The 21,872-nt window shown below is 45.0% G+C and overlaps 1 protein-coding gene across 1 annotated transcript in view; it reads right to left on the bottom strand.

Moving 5' to 3' along the window:
- ZNF827 (zinc finger protein 827) overlaps positions 1-21,872 on the bottom strand; it is a 165,725-nt gene that overhangs the window by 118,099 nt on the left and 25,754 nt on the right. Inside the window, 4 exon segments of the mRNA XM_054717698.1 lie at positions 912-1,392; positions 7,404-7,576; positions 16,536-17,229; positions 17,231-17,604. Coding sequence (XP_054573673.1) covers positions 912-1,392; positions 7,404-7,576; positions 16,536-17,229; positions 17,231-17,604 — 1,722 coding nt within the window.

The following is a 21,872-nucleotide window of genomic DNA, read 5'->3' as shown; positions in this document are numbered from 1 at the left end:
AAGAAATTGAAAACAAAAACAACAAAAAAATAAAAGAAATATCACATATAATTTGACGGTCAAAGTAGTATTAATCAATAAGGATAATTTTTTTTTACAACTTTTACTCCATATTCTTTTCAAATGGCATTGGGGCAGTTGGAAAATAATTTTTAAAAAATTCTAATTCCACTTTATTTGAGGTACCTAGAGTAGTCAAATTGACAGAGACAGGAAGTGGAAGAGTGGTTACCAGGAGCTGGGTGGCGGGAGGAATGGGGAGTTATTGTGTAATGGGAAGGTGAAAGTGTTCTGGAGATGGATGGTGGTGATGGTTATACAACAATGTGAATGCACTTCATGCAAAAGAACTATACATAAAAAGGGCCGATTTCATGTTGGGTATGTTTTACCATAATAAAATGTTTTCCGCTGGAAAAACATCTTAAGATAATCTTTATCATTTAATCAAATTTTCAAAGTCTCTACTTCCTAATAGTCTCTGTACCTATGTCCTTAAAAAATCGTTTAAATTAAAAACAAACAAAAAACTTGAATAATGCAAAATGAGACGTACCACACAAGCATAGTAAAGAACCCAACGCAGAGACAGGTTACATAGAGGCCAAGGTCACACAAAGAACTGCCACCAACCTGGCTCACCATTGACCCTTCCCCCACAACGAGAGCCCATAAAGGAGAAAAACCAGAAGGACATCGGCAATCGCTGCTGCTTCTAGACCCCAAACCACAGCAATGCCTACACCCAAAGGACTGGGGAAAAAGTCAAGAACATGTATGAAGGTGCTGACCATTAGAATTTAAAGGGACCTCAAAATCACCTAGTCCTACTAGTTGATTTTACAGATGAGAGCACTGGTAGAGAAGGAGAGAGAGAGAGAGAGAGAATGAATACAACCCTATTCAAGTACCTGACAGCTTCATGAGAAAATCAGACGCCATCTTAACAGAGATGTCCTGGCTGAACAATGCTGACGCACTGTTGGCCACATACTCGGAGGGGTCTTTCAGCTTTGTGTGGTTGGCCGGCCTGTCGGCAGCATTCAGGGGAAAGGAGGCTGGCAGGCCGTTATCTTCCTTGGGCTCCTCCTTCACCAGCAAAGGCGAGACGCCAGCCCCACCCTGGCTAGTCCTCTCTGGAGTGCTGGCCGGCATCATGGTCCCCACTAGCTCTGTCCCTCCTGCTTCCCTGTGCTGCCCCAGGCAGGCACTGTCACTGAGGTGGGGCGATCCCTTGACATCTGGGTCTGGGATCTCCTCCTTCACCTTGGCTTCTGTCCTCAGGAAGTGCTGGTGGCAGCGCATGTGGAGCTTCAGGCTGAAGTGGCGCGAGGAAGTGAAAGGGCACAGCTGGCACTGAAAGGTCTCTCCCCGGTCCTGGTGCTGATGAACCTGGCGGAGAAGCAAGAACAGTGAGCCGTCCACCGCGTGCTTACGGGAAACGCCTGGCTGTGGGTGCACCCTCGTCATCAACTAGTCTCCGCACCGGACAAAGGGCTGGCCCCGGGGAAAATAACCAGAGGGGAGCATCTCATGACAGCGCTCCGAGTGATGAGGTCACCCAGAAAGATAAAGTGGGTCCATGTCGGGGAAGAGTCCGCTAATAGAGCCAGGCTCACGATGGAGGTGCTGTCGCCCGTGGAGGCCGTCCAGGGTAGAATCCTCTTAAGGGTCTAGTCATCTGATCTCACTCAATGTCTTCAGAGAAAATATTATAAATCCAGCAGAATGCACACTTACCTAATTACTAGTTGGGGGTCAAAAGAGGTCACCTGTTACATAATTCCTCTCAATGATAACGCTTTGCGTGTTCCCAATGATTGTCGCCCAGAGAATGAGTGATGTTTTGCAAAAATAATTTCAATTTTTCAAAATGCTTCTCTAGGTAATTAAGAATGTGGAAAATAATGGCTCCAGGGTATTCCCATTTCATAGACAGTGAAATTGAGACCTGGGATTGAGTGGCTTGAATAAAATGACAAGTGAAGAAAGTCAAGTGGGGTGTGGGGAGAACCATGGTCTGGTCCCCACCAAGGATTCTCAGCGAGACGAAGCCAGTGTTTCCCACCTTGGTGACCCTGTGCTCAGATCCTGAGATTTGCAGTGAAAGAGTGCCCGGCCGGCGTGGCTCAGTGGTTGAGCATAGACCTATGAACCAGGAGGTCATGGTTCGATTCCTGGTCAGGGCACATGTCCAGATTGTGGGCTTGATCCCCAGTAGGGGGTGTGCAGGAGGCAGCCAATCAATGATTCTTTCTCATCATTGATGTTTCTCTCTCTCTCTTCTCTCTCTCTCTCTCTCTCTCTCTCGTCTCCCTTCTTCTCTGAAATCAATCCTATCCTATATAATAAAACCCTAATATGCAAATTGACTGACCGGCGGAATGACCAGTTGCTATGACGCGCACTTACCACCAGGGGGGCAGACGCTAAACTCAGGAGCTGCCTCCTAGTGGTCAGTGCGCTCCCACGGGGGGAGTGCCGCTCAGCCAGAAAGCCAGAAGCCGGGCTCACAGCTGGCAAGCGCATCAGGCAGTAAAGAGCGAGGAATCCTGGACTGCGAGAGGGCGCAGGCTGGCCTGAGGGACCCCCAACCCTCCCCAGGGCATGAATTTCGTGCACCAGGCCTCAAGTAAAAATATATTTAAAAAAAGAAAAAGAATGCAGGCTTTGAAATCTAGTTCGTCTTGCTTGCACGTCACCTGTAAAAACTGAGAGGAGCTTTTTTTCCTTCCTGTCACTCCCAAATTTAGAGCTTGAAAAAGCAAGGAAATCATCGCATGGGCCCGAGCCAGGCTCCGTCCGAGCTGGCCGGTGCTCACAAGCTTGTTAACTCCCCCTTTCATCTCTGCCAATGCCTCAGCGCTGACCTGCTGCACCCTGCTATTTCAGGACCGGCCCTCCCTGCGTCAAAACTGCCAATGGTGTAGATTTGGGCCAAATGATTTGGGGAGTTGCGTGCCCCGGACAAACAAGTCAGGGGTTGGAATTCAAAACCAAAACCAAACTGACACCCCATCTGTCAGGGGTGACCCGAGTGGGATTTGAACCCAGGTCTCCTGAAGGTTAAAAGCCAGTTCGTTAATCCACTGCACCACCTGGCCCCTCGGCGGAGGCTGCCTTTCCAAGAAGGCAAGTTTTACTACAGCTGTTTATGCATTCTGAATGCAATCCAAAAGTATTATTCACCAGCCAAAACATACTTTTAAATAATGTTAAGTGACCAACAAAAGCAAAGAAATGAAACGTTAATGGTGAGATCCTGTCGCCACAGCACCCCACTGTGGCTTTTTGAAAAAAACAACAGAAGAGATTCTGGGTCCCCCAAAGCATGACTTTCTCAACAGAAATCACCACATTAACTTAACTTCAGTGGCAGCAAAGCCTTGCTCACGAAAGCCTTTCCCTACCAGGTCTGGGGGTGGGGGCGCTGGGCTGGGATGCCACACTGTCAACACTGTCACACCATCCCTGGCGGCGAACACCATCACCCCTCTCTGCTCTTTTTCAACAAAGGGACTTCACTCTGGAGCTGATGGGTTCATTTGTCTTCTCACTGAATCGTATGATTTCCCTGCCACCTCTCCACTCAATTCACGCAGAAGCAGGCACCCGGGGTCAGGTCACCGCCCCAGGAGACCCTGGCAGGTGCTGCCCACAGCCTGCCCTGCAACCAGGTGGGAAAGGTCACAAGGCAGAAAGCTCGGGGCGTCCCCGGGAGAATTCCATTTCCGAAGTGTCCTTACATCTACTGACCCGGGAGAGGACGGGAGCAAACCCAAGAACAGAAGCCCCCGAAGCAGCTTCTGGGAGAAGGAAAGGCACCGGGAGTGAGCACAGGTTCTGGAGCCGAAGGGGAGCCCGGCTGGAAAAGAGTCCGCATGCCAAGTGTTTTACCAGGCGGCCTTCCCACCTGGTCCTGGCCTTGCTGCATTTAGTTGTGGGGAAATGTTAGTGACCGTTTTCAGGAAAAGCAGTGGATGTGGACTTGACTTTCTCACTCACAATTCTATTTGAGCTACACCCTCCCAAAGGGGCTAGGGGCCACATTTGACCTTTTAGCTCCAACCTCTCCAGACCAAAAAGCGCATTCTGTTACCATTTTTATTCTCTTTAGCTTAACACGGACTTCAAAACACACTTGTCTGAAGCATGTCATTCTTTCCAGGCCACATGGTGGTGTCCTTACTGACTGGTCATTTTGCACGAAAAGCACATCCCCGCCCTAAGGGGTGGGACGTGAAGGTGCTGTTATATCATTCGGTCCATCTTCTCAGTCGGATGAATAGGAGGAAACCTTGGGAAACATCTACTCCACTTGGGGGACCTGGCCGGCCGGCAAGGGCTTACCCACGCGTCCCAACTCCTTAGAAGGCAGGCCCGGGACCAGCAGAGCTAGGTGCCCTGACTCTTGTCCACTCTCTTGCCACTCCTTCCCCCATGTTCTTTATCTTAGCAGTCCTCCTCACCTTTTTCTGTCCAATTTCAGCTTATGAATGTCCTATTTAATCCCTGTATGCTCACTCATCCAGGAAAGTTGTAAAAGACTTAATGGAAATCTAAGATAACCCCGAGGAAGCTGGAGGCATTTACATCTCCTTCCGCCGCTGCTCATAAAAACACTTGCCCGGTATACTGAAGGGGAAAGGCAGGCTTAGGAAAACACACAGTGCCCCGCACCCAGAACAGGCTAACACTATATGTGTTGAACAAACAAAGTGGAAACCCTTTTTTTTCCCCCTTAAATAAATCCATATAATGAATATAGAAAAAGATGCATTAGAATTTCACTAAGGGTTAATTCTATGTGTGATGAGATTATGGGTCAATATTATATGCTTTTCATTTATTGGTTTTTCCTAATTCTCAACATTAAAGATATATCATAAAAAGAGAAAAGCAATGAAATTCATTTTAGAGAAATGTTTTAGTCCATGTCACTAATTTATTTCTAAATGTAAATGTTAATATATATTCTGATGGCTTTCAGGCAATAATTACTATATTAGCTACATTTACCTAGTGTTTCTCCACCCTGGGCTCTGTGTTAAGTGGCTCATGTCCATTATCTCGTTTAACTATTGTAACAACTCCATGAGACAGACCGCATGATTAGTATCTCCATGGCCAGAAATGAAAGCTTGAGAGGTTAAATGATTTGCCCAGAGTCGCACAGCTACCAAAAGTCGTGGAACTGAGATTCTAACTAAGGTTCTTATGACCACATGAGATCTTAATCTATAGGCTATGCTGCCCCCACTTCTTCGGCAGAAATTGTTTTAGAAAATCTCTCCATCTTTGTAATCTCTGGTCAAGGCAGCTGAGGCTCTCTCCTCCTAAAACCATAGCCGTCCTGTTTCCCTGTGGACTCTATTTTCAAAATGTAGCCAAATTCAAGTACGTCCAATAAATAAAACCATGAATTGAATGAAGAATTAAAAAAAAGAAGAGAGAGGCCCATGAGTGAGGTGTAGAGCAGAGAAAAGAAACACTACACCGTTTGATAAAATTAAACTTGTATGAGCCCTTCTCACACTTCCCTTATCAAAAGCTCAGTTGGAGCTCAACAGGTTAGGACACAATGAGTGTGAATAAAGTAGTAATTTCGCACACAGCTTTATTGTACTGGTTATTGATTTGTTCTGAAAGCCTTCTAAGACCCCACGACCCGCAAAGCCCTCGCCACTCTCATCAGTAACACTGTCATGGCCGACTGTCTGTATCATCAAGGCACCCAACTCATCTCCCTGTAGTTTCAGGGTCAGTAGTTCCTGCTCTCGAAAACCCAGCTTTTTTTTCCACGGGTTTATAAATAGGTTGTTTTAAGTGACCCTGAGCTGAAACCAAGCTTACAAGGTGTCAGGCAAGATGCAAGTTTTCTGCTCACTGAAGCTTTAAATTTGTCAGACCTGACTTCTGAACGCAGCGTAGGGCACAGTCACGAAAACAAATTTTAGTTTTAAAGACGTTTCTTTTGAAGTCTCATCCCGCTAACGAAATCCACTTTGCAGGTGTAAAATATAAGATTTTACTTTGGGAAGAGGTGATGGAGGATGAGGAGGGTTAAAGTAAAAACTAAGCAGGCTCACTAAAATTCAACCAACCAGAACGCCTGGTTAAATGGATTCTGAAGATGAAGGGCATGCCACTCCCAGGAGAAATAAAAAGGCAAATGATAGAAAACAAATTACACCATGGATTTAATTTTTTTTAATCTTCTGAGCTATTGCCTAAAGTCAATAGAGGTTCTGTCTGATCATACTTTGTCAGAGCTACAATTCTTAACAGTGATTACTAACAAGATTTAAAATAAAGCAAATTCTTAATTATGTACATACACTATACTTCTTATGGCAGGGAAGTAAGAACTTTATAAACAACGTCAACAGTCAAACCATATTGAAAATATCAATAAAAATGACTTGTTATTATTAAGGTATTAGATGATAGTTGTTGAAATTACATACCTATTAAAGAATATTCCTGTGTCAGATACTTTACTAATATTATCTCCTTAAATACTAATAACAGCTCTTCTCAACATTATTGTTCCCATTTAACAGATGGGAAAATTAAGTCTAAGGGCTCATTTGCTCAAGGCCACTTAGCTAGATAATTGCACAATAAGATTTAAATGTGGGCCTATCAAATTCAAAAGCACACGCTCTTTTGATCTCATGAGTTTCTTCCTTGAATTTCAGACAAAACCCTTAGTATTGATGGAGTTTGCTAAATCTTAGACGACTAAGTTTTCCCCCATCTCACTTGAGTGACACGTAGACTCTATTTAATGTCTATTACAGGTGCAAGCCAAACTGTTTTCAATAGGACATTGAAAACAAAATCCTTGCATGTTGGGTAAGTGTGTTCTTGGGAATTATGACAGCTTAAACCCTGACAGCCTTGGGCAGGACTCAGTCTTGTCAGGAATAGCCCTGAGCCCTCCACAGGGCTAGCTGAAGCCCAGGTGTTCTTTAGTGTCCTCCCACCTCCTATAAGGTGTTTCTGGGTGTTCCTCTGGGTTTGTAAGCAGAAGAGGGCAGTCTCGCCAGGAAGGGGAGCCGGTCCAAGCACCCTCTCTTTGGGCACAGGTCCAGTAGCCCTTCCTGTACTCTCTCTGCCCCTCCAAGCACCCCAGAAATGCATCACCATGCAAGGCCAGGTTAGGCTGCTGCTCTCCAAAGAGGGGTGGCTCTCCACCACATATGTTATTTGGATATTGAAGCTTCTCTCTGTTCCTGGTTGTAAACTGGAAACGAAGACCTTCACAGGAAGACTCTTTGCAAGGTGCTTCATTTCCCTTGCATTCTACCTTGTAACCTTGAGCACTGTCATCCACAAAAAGCCCCTCTCATGCTTGGAGGTACCTGCCTCATCGGAAGGGCTGTCTGCGGCTGGCTTACCTTCATGTGGGATTTGAGATTGTCCTTGCGAGCACACCGGAATGGGCAGAGCGGGCATTGATGACTTTTTAAACCTGTGTGAATCACCATGTGCCGCTTCCAGTAGCTCTTCCTTTTTATAACCAAACCACATATTGGACACTGGAAAGGCTTTCCGCTTTCCTCTTCTGAGGCTTGGAAGAAAGAGAAAGGAAAATTAAGGAAAACGAAAAGGCACACTGCATCCAGCACTAATTCACATGCATTGCTATATAAAGAACACTAAAAATGACTTGATTTTTTTCCCCCTGGCAATCTCAAGACTTTATCCAGGAGGTTTTCTTGCTGCTTTTCTTCAGGAACAAGCCCACATTCATCTCATGACTTCCATCTGGGTTCCATTTTTCAAAATCTGACTGCCCTGCCTTGTGAAAGTGTAACTTCCGAAGGTCATCCCACACTTAGGAAGACATCTGCAAAGGGACGTCGCTAGGCCTGTCCCTTGCTCAGCCCAGAGTAGCCTCAATTCAGGGACTTTGTTTTCTGAAGGAAGCTGCCAGACTCAAGTCCATCTATGGATTCCTGAACTTGGAAAATGGCAAGAAATAAAGACAAATCAAACGGGACAGAGAAGAATGCACTGTAGCACAGCAGAAACCTAATGGCCATCGTCAACCTCACACACCGACTCCGTGGAGGCAGATGTTAGGATCCCTACTGCTGACTCATTTAGTTATGGCCTGAGCATCTGCTGCTGCCAATTTAGCCATCGGGGGGTCTTAAGGTCAGGGTTTTACCCTCTTATTTCTGCCCCTCTGGCTGCCACTAACAAGATGCACTGCCTTCCCTGCACTGCCATGGGGCCCCACTGCCCACTTCAGGAAAAGCTACCAACCAGGCAGTCACACCTGCTTCAATTTTTCAGAAAAGCAAACCAACCAACTGGTTCCTCCAAGGAAAGCTAAGCTCACTCTCTCCTCCAACATCTCCACAGGGAAGGGGTCTGCTGAGCCACTGAGTTGCTACCTGTCTGGTCTACCAATTGATATTGGTCAGGGCCACACCAGCCTTGGCTTTGGGAAATACAAACCATCAAAGCAGGTAGAGTTCAGGCCTCAAACTTTCCTTTCTAAATCATGAAGGGTCAGAAATATTTGCAAAAGGTTACATAAATTATAATATGCTCATAAAATATGATCTGTGAAGCTATATTTTAAAAATGAGATATGTCTATAGAAGCTAATATAGAAACATGCCCAAGACATTAAAGAGTTAGTGGATAAAGCAAGACATAAAACTATGTCTAGGGTGTTTCTATTTTTGTTTTCTAGAAAATGGGAATCAATTGCTGTTTAAACCATGAGGTGAAAGGTTGACAGGGAACTTTACAGAGGATGGATCAAGCTGACAACACATACAACCACTGATTAATCTTAACATCACTAAAAAGGAAACAGACATTGTGCGCCTTCTGATAAGCCATCTATGAAATATTCTGACAAAAATTTAATCAGGCCTCTATCTAACTAGCAGCTCACTGGAAATACAGGTGATTAAAACAGCCACATGTTAAACACACAAAGGGGACGGAGTCAGCCAAACTCGCAGTGTGGGAAAGTCTGCAGGACAAATGACACAGTCTCTTCAACAAGGAAATGACATTTTAAAAGAGCAGAGGTTACGGATGAAAAGACACTTAAGACACTTATAAAAAATGCAAGGTGTGAAGCTTATTTGGATCCTGGCTATAGAATGATAAAATAACACTTTTGAGATAAATTGAGGAAATACTGATTATAGCCTGGGTGTTCCATAATATCATGAAGCAATTGTTGATCCTGTTAGATGTGATCATAGTCACTATGGCTATTTTTTAAAGTCCTTATCTGTTGGAAATACATATGGAAATATTTACAGGCAAATGGATATGATGTCTATGATTTGCTTTAAAATACTTGAGCAAAAAAAAAAGAGGGTGAGTAGGAAGAATGGGTTGAATAAATGAAACAAACAAAAAAAGGACACCCTTTCATGTGTATGAAAATTGTCTGGAAGCATACCCACGAAACCATTAAACAGTTAAACTCTGAAAGACTGGGGATTAAAAGACAGGAGGTGAGGGAAGGAAGCTTTCACTTTCATTTTATAGTCCTCTATACTATTTGAATTTGCTTAATGCACTTGCTACTTGTATCATTTTAAAGGGAAATATTCCCAAGTGTGAGCTTTAAAATAATTTTATATTTTTCATTTAGTCAACTGAGTCCCCACACGCAAAGAGCCACTTAAAATAGATGGAACCAGAAGGGTTCTGGAATAAAGCTAGGTCATTCCAAAATGCTGTTTTACTAATACACTAATCATAGGCCATATTGCTTAGCTTAACCACGTAACTTGAAAAAGACTCCTCTGTCTAAAAATATACCCTTCAAGCCTGGAAACTACTTGTGACATGTTCCATCACGAGTATTTCCTCTTCCGACTGTGGGACGGGCGGGAATGAGGGTTCCTTCCACTCCAGGAAAAGCACGCCTCGTGAGCACCTGTTTTTGTGAACCCACCAGGGCTCTCCTGCTGTCTGTTCCTGTTGACTGCTTCTGCTGACCTGGAGTCCTACCCCTAACTGGGCCTCTCGTTTTCTGTCCTTCACTGTCATTTCCTTCACTCTGGTGTCTTGATGGCAAAAACCACGTGTTGAACAACAGATTGGAGAGGAAAGACTGAATCAGGCTTCTGGTGAGATTATTGTCATAAGCAGGAGGAGAAGGGACCGATAATGATGTGTACTTGGGTTATAAGAGAATATCAAAGTAGTGAGAAAGAGGCACACAAACAGGCTGCCACCAACCCCATCTTCAGTAAGTACTTCCCACGGCATAAACCCTGAACTGCCTAATTTTACAGAGTTGTCTGGGAGAGGAGAGAAAAACTGAGCTGTCCTCCACTGACCTGAGGTTTCATGGCACATCACAGGAAGGCAATAAAAAGGCATGAAGTGACAAAAGGAACGCAGCTGGTTTCCCTGGACACCTTGCCTTGCCTGACGTGACCACCCCCAGCCCCCATCCTCACCAACTACTCTATTTTGCAAATGCAGCTCAGAGTACACTGCATAAACCCTGCATATTAATATTTCACGTAAATCTATTTTATTTTGGAGCTATGCTTCCTAAGTTTTAACGAATACCAAAACACATACGAATCATGTACCAATTAGGGTATCCTTGGACTGACGGGGGAAAAAATTAGAACAGCCCCAATGGAAAGAAACTAACCCCAAGTCATGTGGTCAAACAGCTATGCTACTACAACTGTTTGAAATTTTTAACTGGTCAGGGCAAGAAAGGAAGAAAACAATCCAAATGGTAAAAGTAACTAGAAAACAATGATCCATCTTCAAAGTTGGCCAGTAATCTCCCCTGATAAGATCTGCATTTTTATTTATTCAAGAAAAAGGATTTCATGGTTCAGTAGGATGTCCTGCATGTGCATATGATGGGAACTACTTGGAGAAGGGAGGAAGTGAGGATGTATTCTATTTCGTGTGCCAAACTATTTTCAAGGAGCTGACAGCTGTTTCACCCAAATGTACAGCCTAAGGAAATGTGACCACTTCCTCAGAATAAGCCACACATTCTTGAGGCAGTCGGATTGAAATGTTCAGGAATTTACCTCGTTTACAACTGTCTGATAAACAATTTCCCCCCAATATATCTCTAGCTAATTATTATCACAGCAAACAAAACTAAATCCCATCAGATGCTAATCGACCCAGTGGAATGGATAGCTGCTAATTTGTTACTTTGAAGAAAACATGCTCTCTTTATAGGCAATAATATTATTGGAATAAAGGAGATAATAAATGTGTGTGAAATGCCCGTCACGCAGTAAATGGAAGCTATTGGGAGCAGCTGTAATAGTAATAGTAGTGACAATAAACTCTGGTCATGCCCTCCAAAGCAGAAAACTCACCATTAGAGCAGACGTAAATTTAAACAACTGGCATCACATAATAAATACGTAGCTCAGGGCATGGCCCGACATGGTAGTTTATCCCTGGAGCCCAGAGGAAATACAAGAGCAAGGGTCCGTTGTGGTGCTCAGGTAGGGTCTGGCTCAGCCCAGACAGAATTCTGAGGGCCAAATTCAGCTTGGCAGGAAACCAGAGAGATGGAGAAGACAGGAGGAGAGAAGAGGCTGGAGGGGGGAGCTGGCTGGGGCAAGGCTGGAAGTCCTCATCTTTGTGTCTCCAGCATCCAAAACAGTGCCGGGACAACATACAATTCCGTAACTGTGTGTCAGGCTGTTAATGAGATTAAGTGGAAAGGGCTGGGTCAAGAATATGGAAAGAGAAATGAGCACTGGGCATGAAAGTAAAAGATACAGGAAGCTGCCAGTAAGTCCCAGGGCAAGTGGGGTTAGCCCAAGAGTGCTTGCCTTTCACACAGGAGCCAATACACCTCGTGAATGGACGGTGTATAAAGAGGGGCCTGGATCTTTGTGTACTTACACCTCGACCCATTTCCAAAGTGAACCTGGAGCAGCTTATATGAAAAATGCACAGTGTGATGACATTGTTAATAAAGTACAATGATACATGTTTAAACTATCTGCAATGGACCAGATCTGCCCAAGACAGAAATGATCTTGTAGGAGGTTTGAGTGTGAATTTTAAGAAGGAATATATTTAATAAAATTTTTTTGTTGAATTGTTTTTGTTTTATTTTTTAGTTGATGGAATTAAAAATAAACAGAAAGTAAAACAAAGGAATTTTTCAGCAGGAAGGAGTCCTGAGGATAATTCCCAACCAGCTCAGTTTAGAGATGAAGAAACTGAAGTGACTACAGAGTGGGGGGGGGGGGGGGGGCGCAGAGGGGGGCACTAGAGCCAATCTTTTCACTTCTGTTTGGTGCTCTACCCTGTTGTCTGTCTGTCTGTCTATGAACGCACAAAGCAACACCACCAATACTTCATTGGTCTAAAAAGGAAAAAAAAAACCATAGTAACTGACTTGCTTTAATTTAAGGAAGGTATTTTTTAAAAAAATAAATGTGATTATTCTGTAGGCTTTGCAATTAAACTTTCTCTTGTTAGATCCTATGTAACAATTTGCAGAAAATCAAGGTACTTTGCAGGTGGGTAGTTTTTGCATACAAACCTTACCACACGCATAGAAGGAGGACAAGACGCCAGCTGATCCCAGGTGTGCATAATCCAGGCATCATCACCATCTTCACTCTGGGCCTGCCAACCCACCAGTGCACACCTGTGTAAGGGGACCCATTCCCCCTTCCTAACGGCAATATACACACGGATTTAATATCTTTTCATAGAATTTTGTGGGCATGTCTCTCAAATGCTATTTTAGGGAAGTAAAAAAAACTATGTTAGCGATGGATACCACTGTGTTTATCTGCTGTTTATGGGCATTGATAATATCAGTGCATATTTTAATAACTGGTAAGTATTCGATAAAACTCAGAAGTCAGTATCTAGAGGCAGTCTCCATTTGAGTCACTGCAGAAATATAATTGAGATCAGCGACAGATCTGAATCTTGATTAAAAGTGAATTTTCTAAGCAAGGTCCTGCATGCAAGCATTCCCAGATTATAGCCAGAATAACCATGAACCTGAGAGGAGTATCAGAAGAGGTTCCCTCACTGTTAGGGGTCTCCATGCTTTTGCAACAATGTTAATAACATCATGTAAATATGACAGAAAACAGCAGCCAAACACCCCCTGTCTACTGACCCAAGAAGTAGTCTGAGCCTTCAGATGTATGAGACCAGCTTGCTTCTAAGCATGTTTAGATTTTAGGCAGAAAATTAAGATGTTTTTGGAGACCCTGTCTCTGAAAGTCTCCTTGTTATTAAACTAGGAGCCTGGCATTCTGAGAATCTTGTTGGTCTTCCACAAAAAAACAAACAAAACAAAAAAAAACTGTCTTTAAAATAAAAACCATTTATTTTTTTTCTGAGCTGCAACAGAACTGTAGCTTCAAAGAGAATGGAGTCAATGTGTGACATTTATCTTTAGAGCAAACGGACATAATCTTCCTTCCATCGTGTCCCCTTTCAGAGGAGCAGTGTAGCATGTGCCGGGGCACAGGGGCACATGAAAGAAACCTCCTCCTCCAGTGTCACGTCTGTCTTGCAGAGGGAACGGCTGCTGAGGAGTGGATTCTTTAAGGAATTAAATACACCATGACCTGGCAACAACCGAATCCTATTCAAAAAAGAGGAATAAGGCCGGACCTAAAAGACACTTATTTTTTTTCCATGGTTTGGACTTCCCTTGACCTGAAGAAGGGCAAAGAAATGCCTGAGTCTAAATTACTCAATACACTGGCTTTTCTAGCACATACCTCTTTGTAACTCTAGAATTAACTTGATATGCCCTTTTTGCAACATTTTGAGAAATAGCTTGGAAATGGAAGCCCTGCTTGAAGTCAGGATGGTGTGTAGTTTATTTTTGTGGATTTGTTTTGTTTATTTAAGTGATTAAGCAACAGAATCAGAATTTTCTTCTTGCTGTGAGAAATCAATCCCACCTATCTCTTTTGCATTAAACTAAGATTTCTTTCTAAGGTAAAGGGGAAAAAAAATAGAATGTGAAATGTTTAGAAACATCTCACCACATCCCCACAAATGCTTTTTAGGTAAAGCCAAGTGACATCCGAATCCAGCCCCCAGGTTGCCCTGAAACCAGCAGAATAGTGTATAAAGGGGAGGCGGGGGGGGGGGGGGTGAGGCAGGTAGCAAAGACACACTTTCCCTTCTAGTCCTCAGATTAAAAAATCAGTGAGCCAAGTACCACTAACCAAATCATCTCTCCATGATATAAAGATAAGCAACAAAGTTAGATGTTTTAGCAACGCCTTCTCAGCCCATAATCTGGTTAGGATGCTGGGAAGGGATGGCATTCGCTTCAAATGAAACGTGCACGGAGATTCAGGATGCGTCCATGTGGATGCACGGGGCATTTTTCGAATGACCATTTCCAGAGCCCTTGTGTTTTCCTCTGCAGTGATCTCTCCTCTCGCGTGAGTTTGGCAAAACGAATGGTTTTTTAATGCTATGACTCCATCAGTGGAGCGGCTTCACCAAGCCTTGGATTGTGAACAGAGGCCTGAAAACCGGGACCCAGGCAACAATCAACAGCCGAGCCCCAGTCCAAGCGGTTCCTGCCTCTCCTCCTTCAATGTGAACATTTTAAACATTCATTGATTAAAATATTAAGTGTTTCAGCAATAGAATAAATTCAGTAAGAAGAAAAGAAAAAATATATATTTCTTATAGATCTCCATATTGAATCCTGCTGAGAGAAGCTCATTCAGATGCTGGCATGAACTCAGTGCATTTAACCCCACGGGGAGCTCATGGCCTCTTCCTTATCTTTATATGCATCTAGTCACTGGAATGAAAAAAGTCATACCTCACAACTATTGCTGATTATTCCCAAGACATTATAAAATGACAAAGCCACTAGTTTTTCAGGAGGCACAGTTTTATGCTACCTTTTTTCCAATGCTTCAGTCAAATGAAGTCTATTATTCATTTTATATAAGCTTTTCCAAGTAACTAATGTCCAGGAGGATTTACAGTGCGAGCACCATTAGGCCGTGTATTCGATCACCAGCTGCAGAGAATATTTATAAAATTACGTATGACGTAGAGCCATGCCTCTCTTTCTGCTTCTACCCTAAAGAAAATGTCCATAAACCAGGAGTGACTGATTCCATGGCAAGACTGCCCAGCTCCCCCTGCTCTTCTCCTTGTTTCCAAATATTAGCCATTTCTCTCCTTATTTCACCAGATGGCAGGTGAGAAGTGAGGAGAAATGATGCTCAGAACTGATAAACACTTCAGGATTTTATCGACACTTTGGAAACTCTGGCGTGAACCACTTGGATGGCTTGGAGTCATAAAAGTTCCAGAGATCCATTTTCCTCGTTGTATTCTGCTGTTTACACAAGTTTTAAAGTAATTATAATTAGTGTGTATAGCTCACTCAGCAATTTAAATGGAAATCTGTCATAAATGCGCCAGACTGATGTTAGCTGGGATCGTTCAGTCAATTATTTGCCATTCTCAACACTCTTCATCAATGCGGCTGCAATAATCAAAGCCAGCTAGACACACAACGGCAGTGTTTACACTGCTGAGGACACACAGAGCCTGCTTCCTGTTCTTGTCTGGCAGGATATCCTCGGGAGACCTCGGAAACCCCATACGTCCATCTCCACGACCTTATACTTACCGTGCGCACAGCTGAACAACAAACCAGTCCAAGAAATGATGTTTCCACTGTGAGGACGCAAGTGACTAAATGCCTCCCTCAGATGAATAACTCCCTCTATACGATAGCAACTTCTCCTTTGGAAAAGCTGTCCCCACGAGAAACGCTCATGATTCAGATTTTCCACATGCACATTCCTTCAGACTCTGATTGGGTTGGAAGAACATACAGCACTGGCAGGAAATGCTTTGATTATGTCTGAATGACAATACTCTTCAGAGTTTCGTGGATGACAAGAAATTATACCAGGGCAGGATCAGTGAAAAGCGCTTAAATTCCACAAAAAGGTAATAAGAATGCTAACATAAAAGTATGCAGTGTGATAAATTAGGGCAGAGGAGTTACTGACTGTACAAAAGCCCATTTGTGATGGAGGCGGCGGGAAGGATGGGCTTGTCCAAGGTTTCAAAAGCGGTTCCCCCCCACCCATGTTCAGTGATGCCACGCAATTCATGACAAAGATGCTTTGATCTCCCCCATTAAATATGTCTCGTGCGGACCTAGCCTGAACTTGGTAATGAAAAAAAAAAAATCACTTCTATGAAAGGGAGGAGAGTACTGTATCTCGCTAAGATTATTCATTACCTTTCAAAAATGGAGCCATTTGTGAAGTCTTTGTGTCACGCATGCGGGAAAACCACTACCCTGCTCAGTTACAGCACTTTGTTGTGCGCCTGCTTTTTCATTCCCGCCACAGATCAGATGAGAAACCCAACCGAATAAGGCAAAAAAAATAAATAAATAAAATAAAATAAAATAAAATAAAATAAAACATGTTTTCAATGAAATAAGAAGACTTAGCAATCGACAGCCAGGAAGACGAACACGGTGACTGAAAGAAAAGATTCCATACCTGAGTTGGAGGGCTTAGAAACTCTTCCCTTGGGAACCGGGAGTAACAATAATTCCAAGGATTGTGGCTGCGGCGGCGGCGGCGGCGGTGGAGGCGGCGGCGGGGTCACCTTCTCTTGCATCTTCTCTGAAGGCGGTGGCGGTAGGGGGTCCTCGGGCACCAGGGACGACTTCTCAGCCAGCAGACTCCCCGCAGCCCTGGCTGCGACCTCCTTGAGCAGGGCGGCCGAGGAGGTCATGGAAGCCAGGGAGAGGAAAGGGCTGGCCGGAGGGGGGTGCTCCTGGCCGGGAGTCAAGCTTCTCTCGCTGACCTTCTTGGACAGGGCGGCCAGGGTGGAGCTGGCCGACTGGGAGCTGAAAGGGGAGGAGAAGGACTCGAACCGCAGGGTCTCCTCGGCCCTGGCGAGAGACTTGTCCTGCAGGACGGCGTTGGCGGCAGCTTTCAGCTTGAGGATGGCCGAGTCCGGGGACAAGCCGCAGGTGGTGGTTGGGCTGGGCAACCACTTACCTTGGTTCCATAGGAAACGGTTGCCCGGAGTGTATTGGTCATTCTGTTCCTGCTTCTCGGCCAGCTTCCTGGCCAGGACACTGAGCTGCTGGGCGTGGTGGGACGGCGGGGAAAAGGAGAGGCTGGGGCCCACGGCCACCGGGGACTCCACCCTGCCATTGGCCGTGGTGGTGGTGGGGGTGGGGGGGGGCGGTGGTGTCGAGTTGGAGGGACCCGGCCTCCAGCAGCCGCCTCAGGTTGCTGCTCAGAGGTTTCGTGGAGCCCGGGGAGTCGTCGTCGCACAGAGAGGACAGGCCGGGGGACAGGTGGTCCTGGCACGGCAGGGAGTCTCGCAGGACGTCGCCGTCGAGGGCCACCAGCTCCAGCGTGTGACTGCTGGGCGTGGCGCTTCCCAAGGAGGTGTCCGGGGAGGTGGACTGCTCCTGCATCCGGTCCTCCAGAGACAGCTTATAGTTCTCCTGGACCTCGCCATAGGATGCTTCGGACGGAGTCTCGGAGGAGTTTCCATACCAGGGCTCTCCTTCACTGAGTTCGCCCTCCGCCTCGTCCTGCCTACTACCATCTGGGGGAATGAAGAAGACCGGGTTTACTCCCCCAGTGAGCAACAGGCAAGGCGCTGCCTCTTCCCTTCCACCCCAAGAACCGCACGAAAGCCCGCAGCGGCCTGGGCCAGAGCGGCAGGTGCCGAGTCAGACAGCCTTGGCCTAAGGAAGAAGGTAAAATGCTGCACGGGCAGAGGGAGAAACACACCCACGTCCGACACGCGTTACCCTTTCTGAAAAGGATGCCCGATCCGTGGAGAGGGAAGAGGAGGAAAGAGGAAAAGGGATCTTGGTACAGAAGCAACTGCTATTTTCAGTGACACGGGGAAACGGGAAGGAGCTTGTACCCTTGTGAGAAAACCAGCGGGATATCTTTAGTCTCGAGTCAGAACGAGAGAGGCAGCTGGCAGAGTGGGGAAACGCTGGCTGTGAGACAGACAGTGCCATAAGCCGCTTCCCCACTTCCTAACTCCGCCACCTCAGGCAAGGCACTTAGCTGGGTTGCTGTAAGATGCAATTCTTTTTTTTTTTTTTTAAGTTTATTAAAAATGTATGTATTTTAACAACTTCACCCAGTTCTTATGAAGCTTGAATCAAAATAAACATGTGACCACGTTTTGAAAATGGTCGAGTGCTATATAAAAATCAAATCTCTCTGGCAAACACTATTCACATGACTGATTTCTTAAAATGACCGTATCTGCCACATTACCCATGCTACTTGGTTGAGAGTCCTTGATTCCCCTCACCGACATGTTGCCACCTTATCCCAGGCAGAGATTAGTAATTCGGCCCCTCACTCCACTAAGAGTCCCCTTTAATTATTTTCTATCCATTAATTTATCCACCCACTTACTCCCACTCTCAGTATCCACACCCACCCACCCACCCACCCCTGCCCCAAGCACCTGTCAGCTGGGACTCCTTGCCATTTCAGGAGCACTCATGTGGTCTGTCACTTTTCTACTTTTGCTCAAAATATTCCTTCTATCTGGAATGCCTTTCCCCAGAAAACCTGAATGTCCAATTCTGCTCATCCTTCAACACTCAGCTCAAAGGTTTCTTCCTCATGATTCTCCCCAGAACTCTCAGTCAGAATCAATCTCTCCTTCTCATTCATTCACTCACGTATTCAACTAATAGTTATGGACTACCTGCTGCATGCCAGGCATTGTTCTCGATTCTTCTAGATTGAACAACATTGAGCAAAACAAAGATCCTGCCTTCTTGGATCTTACATTTCAGTGGAAGGAGACAGCTGTTACACAAAGTTAATAAATTATAAGTCATAGAGTAAGCCAGAGAGTGACAAGTGCTTTGGAAAACATAGAGAGCAGGCCAAGGAGGGTGGTGGGTCACGGACAAGAGGTGAGGTGCAGTTTTAAATAGGGGGTCAGGGTGAGGCTTCACTGAGGTGGCGACCTCGGAGCAAAGACTGGAAAGACTTAGTGAGGAGTGGTTCATGCAGATCTCTAGGAGAGTCCCACGCAGGGGGCGTCACTGTGGCAAGATGCGTGGCATGTCCATGGAACAGCAAGCAAGACCGTGTGGGTAGGGTGGGGTGAGTGGGATTCAGAGCAGTGGGGGAAGAAATCAGAGAAAGAGGAAGAGAGAATTGTGAAGGAGGCTGTGCATGTCAGTGGGACTCTGTCAACTACTGAAAAGGTCGTGGGCATCTGGTGAAATCAGGAACCACTGGAGGGTTTGGGGCAGGGAGTCTAATGACGCGACTTACATTTTCAAAGGATTGTTTTGGTGCCATGTGGAAATTCAGGCATGAGGGTGGGGGCGGGGGGGCAGCTCAAGGTGGTACAGGAGGTGACAAGCAGCTGATTCTGTGCCTATTTTGAATGCAGGGCCAACATTCCTGTGCTTTGTTTATTTTGCTTTTACATCACTCTTCATTATCTGTCTGCTATTGGTTTATCTTCTGAAAGGTAAGTAGTGGTGTTCCTTGAAGGCAGGGATTTATTATCTACATATCCCACTCTGTGCCCAATGCAACGCCTGGTTCCTAGCACAGTTCAATGAATGTTTAGGGATTGAGCCAGAACCCCTCACTGTGCCAAGTTTTGTTATATAACATGCTGTCTTTTCTGTATAGAAATAGCTAGAACTGGGAATGCATGAACTACAAGCTAATACATTGATCTTCCCGTGCTATCTGGAGAAGCAATGTCACAAATGACAAATTCTCTTTCACTAAAGTTTTACAACTCTTTCCTGAGAGTCTTTATTAAGTTATCAAGAAAACGTAAAATATCAAATGAAATTTGCTGGGGAAAAGCAGATAAAATTGAATTTTCTCTTTTAAAAACAGCCTGGTTCCTTGTGATTTGCCACATTTCCTTCTTCCCACTGGATTTCAGCATTCTTCATCAGTCCTGAATCCAGCGGGACCCTGAATAACTCCTCTCCCCAGTGGAGGTGCCTTTTACCGAACACCAAGCAGCCCACTCCATTTCAACAATCGGGCTAATTTTTCGTTCCTCTGGCAAACCACCTTTCTTGATTTCAGATCAAACATCTCATCCTTCAGGAGAATCGATGGGACTATGATTTAAAAATCACTACAGTGAGAATTAGCTGAATATCTCCTTGAAGAATCTCTTCTTCAATCTTTATCAATATTCGCTAAATGAACTAACATAAGAAAACAGAGAGATTCAAAAGTAAATACTGTCAGATTATATTTTTGTCCAACTAGAGTAGCTCCGGATAGGCAAGACTGGTCTGGAAACTTTGCTATAAGGCAAAGTTATATGTAAGATCAGGGCTTTGAGAACCACAAAGAATGACAGTCACATGTACAGACCTGTGATTTTACTGAGACTTTAAATATTACCAAAGTTACCCAGTTGGATCAAAGATACACAGCTATTTAGTGCTACTGCCCAAACCAAGAACCCAAATCTCTCAACATGGGGCTCAGCGTTCTCTACCAGACGCACTCTGAATAGCAGCTTCTTGTGAGCTCTGTCTGCGCAGCTCCACTTGTCCATCCTTCCACCCTCTTGAAACAGAAATCAGCAAGAGAAATCTCTTAGATAAGGACAGCGTTCACTCTATCTTGAGATAAACATTTAAGAGGTAAATGCCCATTATTTCTTATACCCTTATCTCTCCATCCCCTCTCTGCCTCTTCCTTAGTTGCAGTTGGTCAAATATTGATTCAAATGCCTAGAGAATTCAGCAACATCTATTGGCAAAGCCCCAAAGGCAAAGCCTCATTCCGACCTCCTCCGTGTACACCCTCAGCGTGCAAGAATATTCCCCCTTCAACGTGTTGAAACGGATAAGTGTGTCAAAAACTAAAGAAGTTGTCAACTCCCTCTAATCCTATCCAACAGTGATAAGGAGATCCGAACATTCTTGAATGATACAAACATCTGATATCTACATTTAAAGCAACTTTCCCAACCTTGCCAAAACACAAGCCCCAAACAAGCAAACAAAGCATTCCTTAAACAGACCAGTTTGTCTCTAAAATACCGGGATAGAACCTCAACCACCCATTCTTCTGTTCCTTTCAATCTCGAACACGGAGATACCACTCTCCTCTGGACAAGAAAACTCGGATATGTAAAGAATATTTGAAAACTCATAATACTCTATTAATCGCTTTTCCGAAGATGCCGCTATTGAAATTGAGGTTATTCGAGTAATAAGCCACCAAATAATTGTAATGCATGGCCTAGAAAGAGCCAGGCCAGAAACCTGCAGAGAAACAGATCTGAAATTATTCTGGCATCACCTGAGGTCAAGCGAAAGGTGGGGGAAGCTTTCAGAGAAATGAATGCAGGAGACACAGGGACGTGCAGAGGTGAGAGAAAAATCGTAGGAGGTTCAAACAAATATGCTTGCAGTTCACGAAACAGCAGCAACAAGGATTTTCTCCCACAAATATTCATTTTCCCCCCTGCTGGGCTGCGCTCTGTTTTCCCGTTCAGTTCCATCAAGCAGGTGGAAGTCTGCATTGGTCCAGTTGCGGGAGCTCCCCTACAGCAGGGTCTGCAGGGCCCTCCAGCACCTTGGGTTCTCTCCGCTGGGAGCTCAGAACAAAGCATTCCTGCAATCTAGGAGGTTAATTTGTTGGCCACCACAAACTTTAGAATAAGCCAGGCTTGACTTGAGTTTCCTGCACAACCTGAGAAGCCCCTGGGCAGCACACAGCTCCCTCTCCTGTCACCAGCATGGCCCGGTGGCGCGCAATCACAGAGCGCTGGGAATGCTCCCTGCGCACACCCACCCACCGTGGATCTCACAGCTTTCCCAACTGAGGCTCCCT

This window comes from Eptesicus fuscus, chromosome 6, assembly GCF_027574615.1.
Source record: "Eptesicus fuscus isolate TK198812 chromosome 6, DD_ASM_mEF_20220401, whole genome shotgun sequence".
NCBI classification, from domain to species: Eukaryota; Metazoa; Chordata; class Mammalia; order Chiroptera; family Vespertilionidae; genus Eptesicus; species Eptesicus fuscus.
This window is presented reverse-complemented; position numbering and strand designations above follow the sequence as displayed.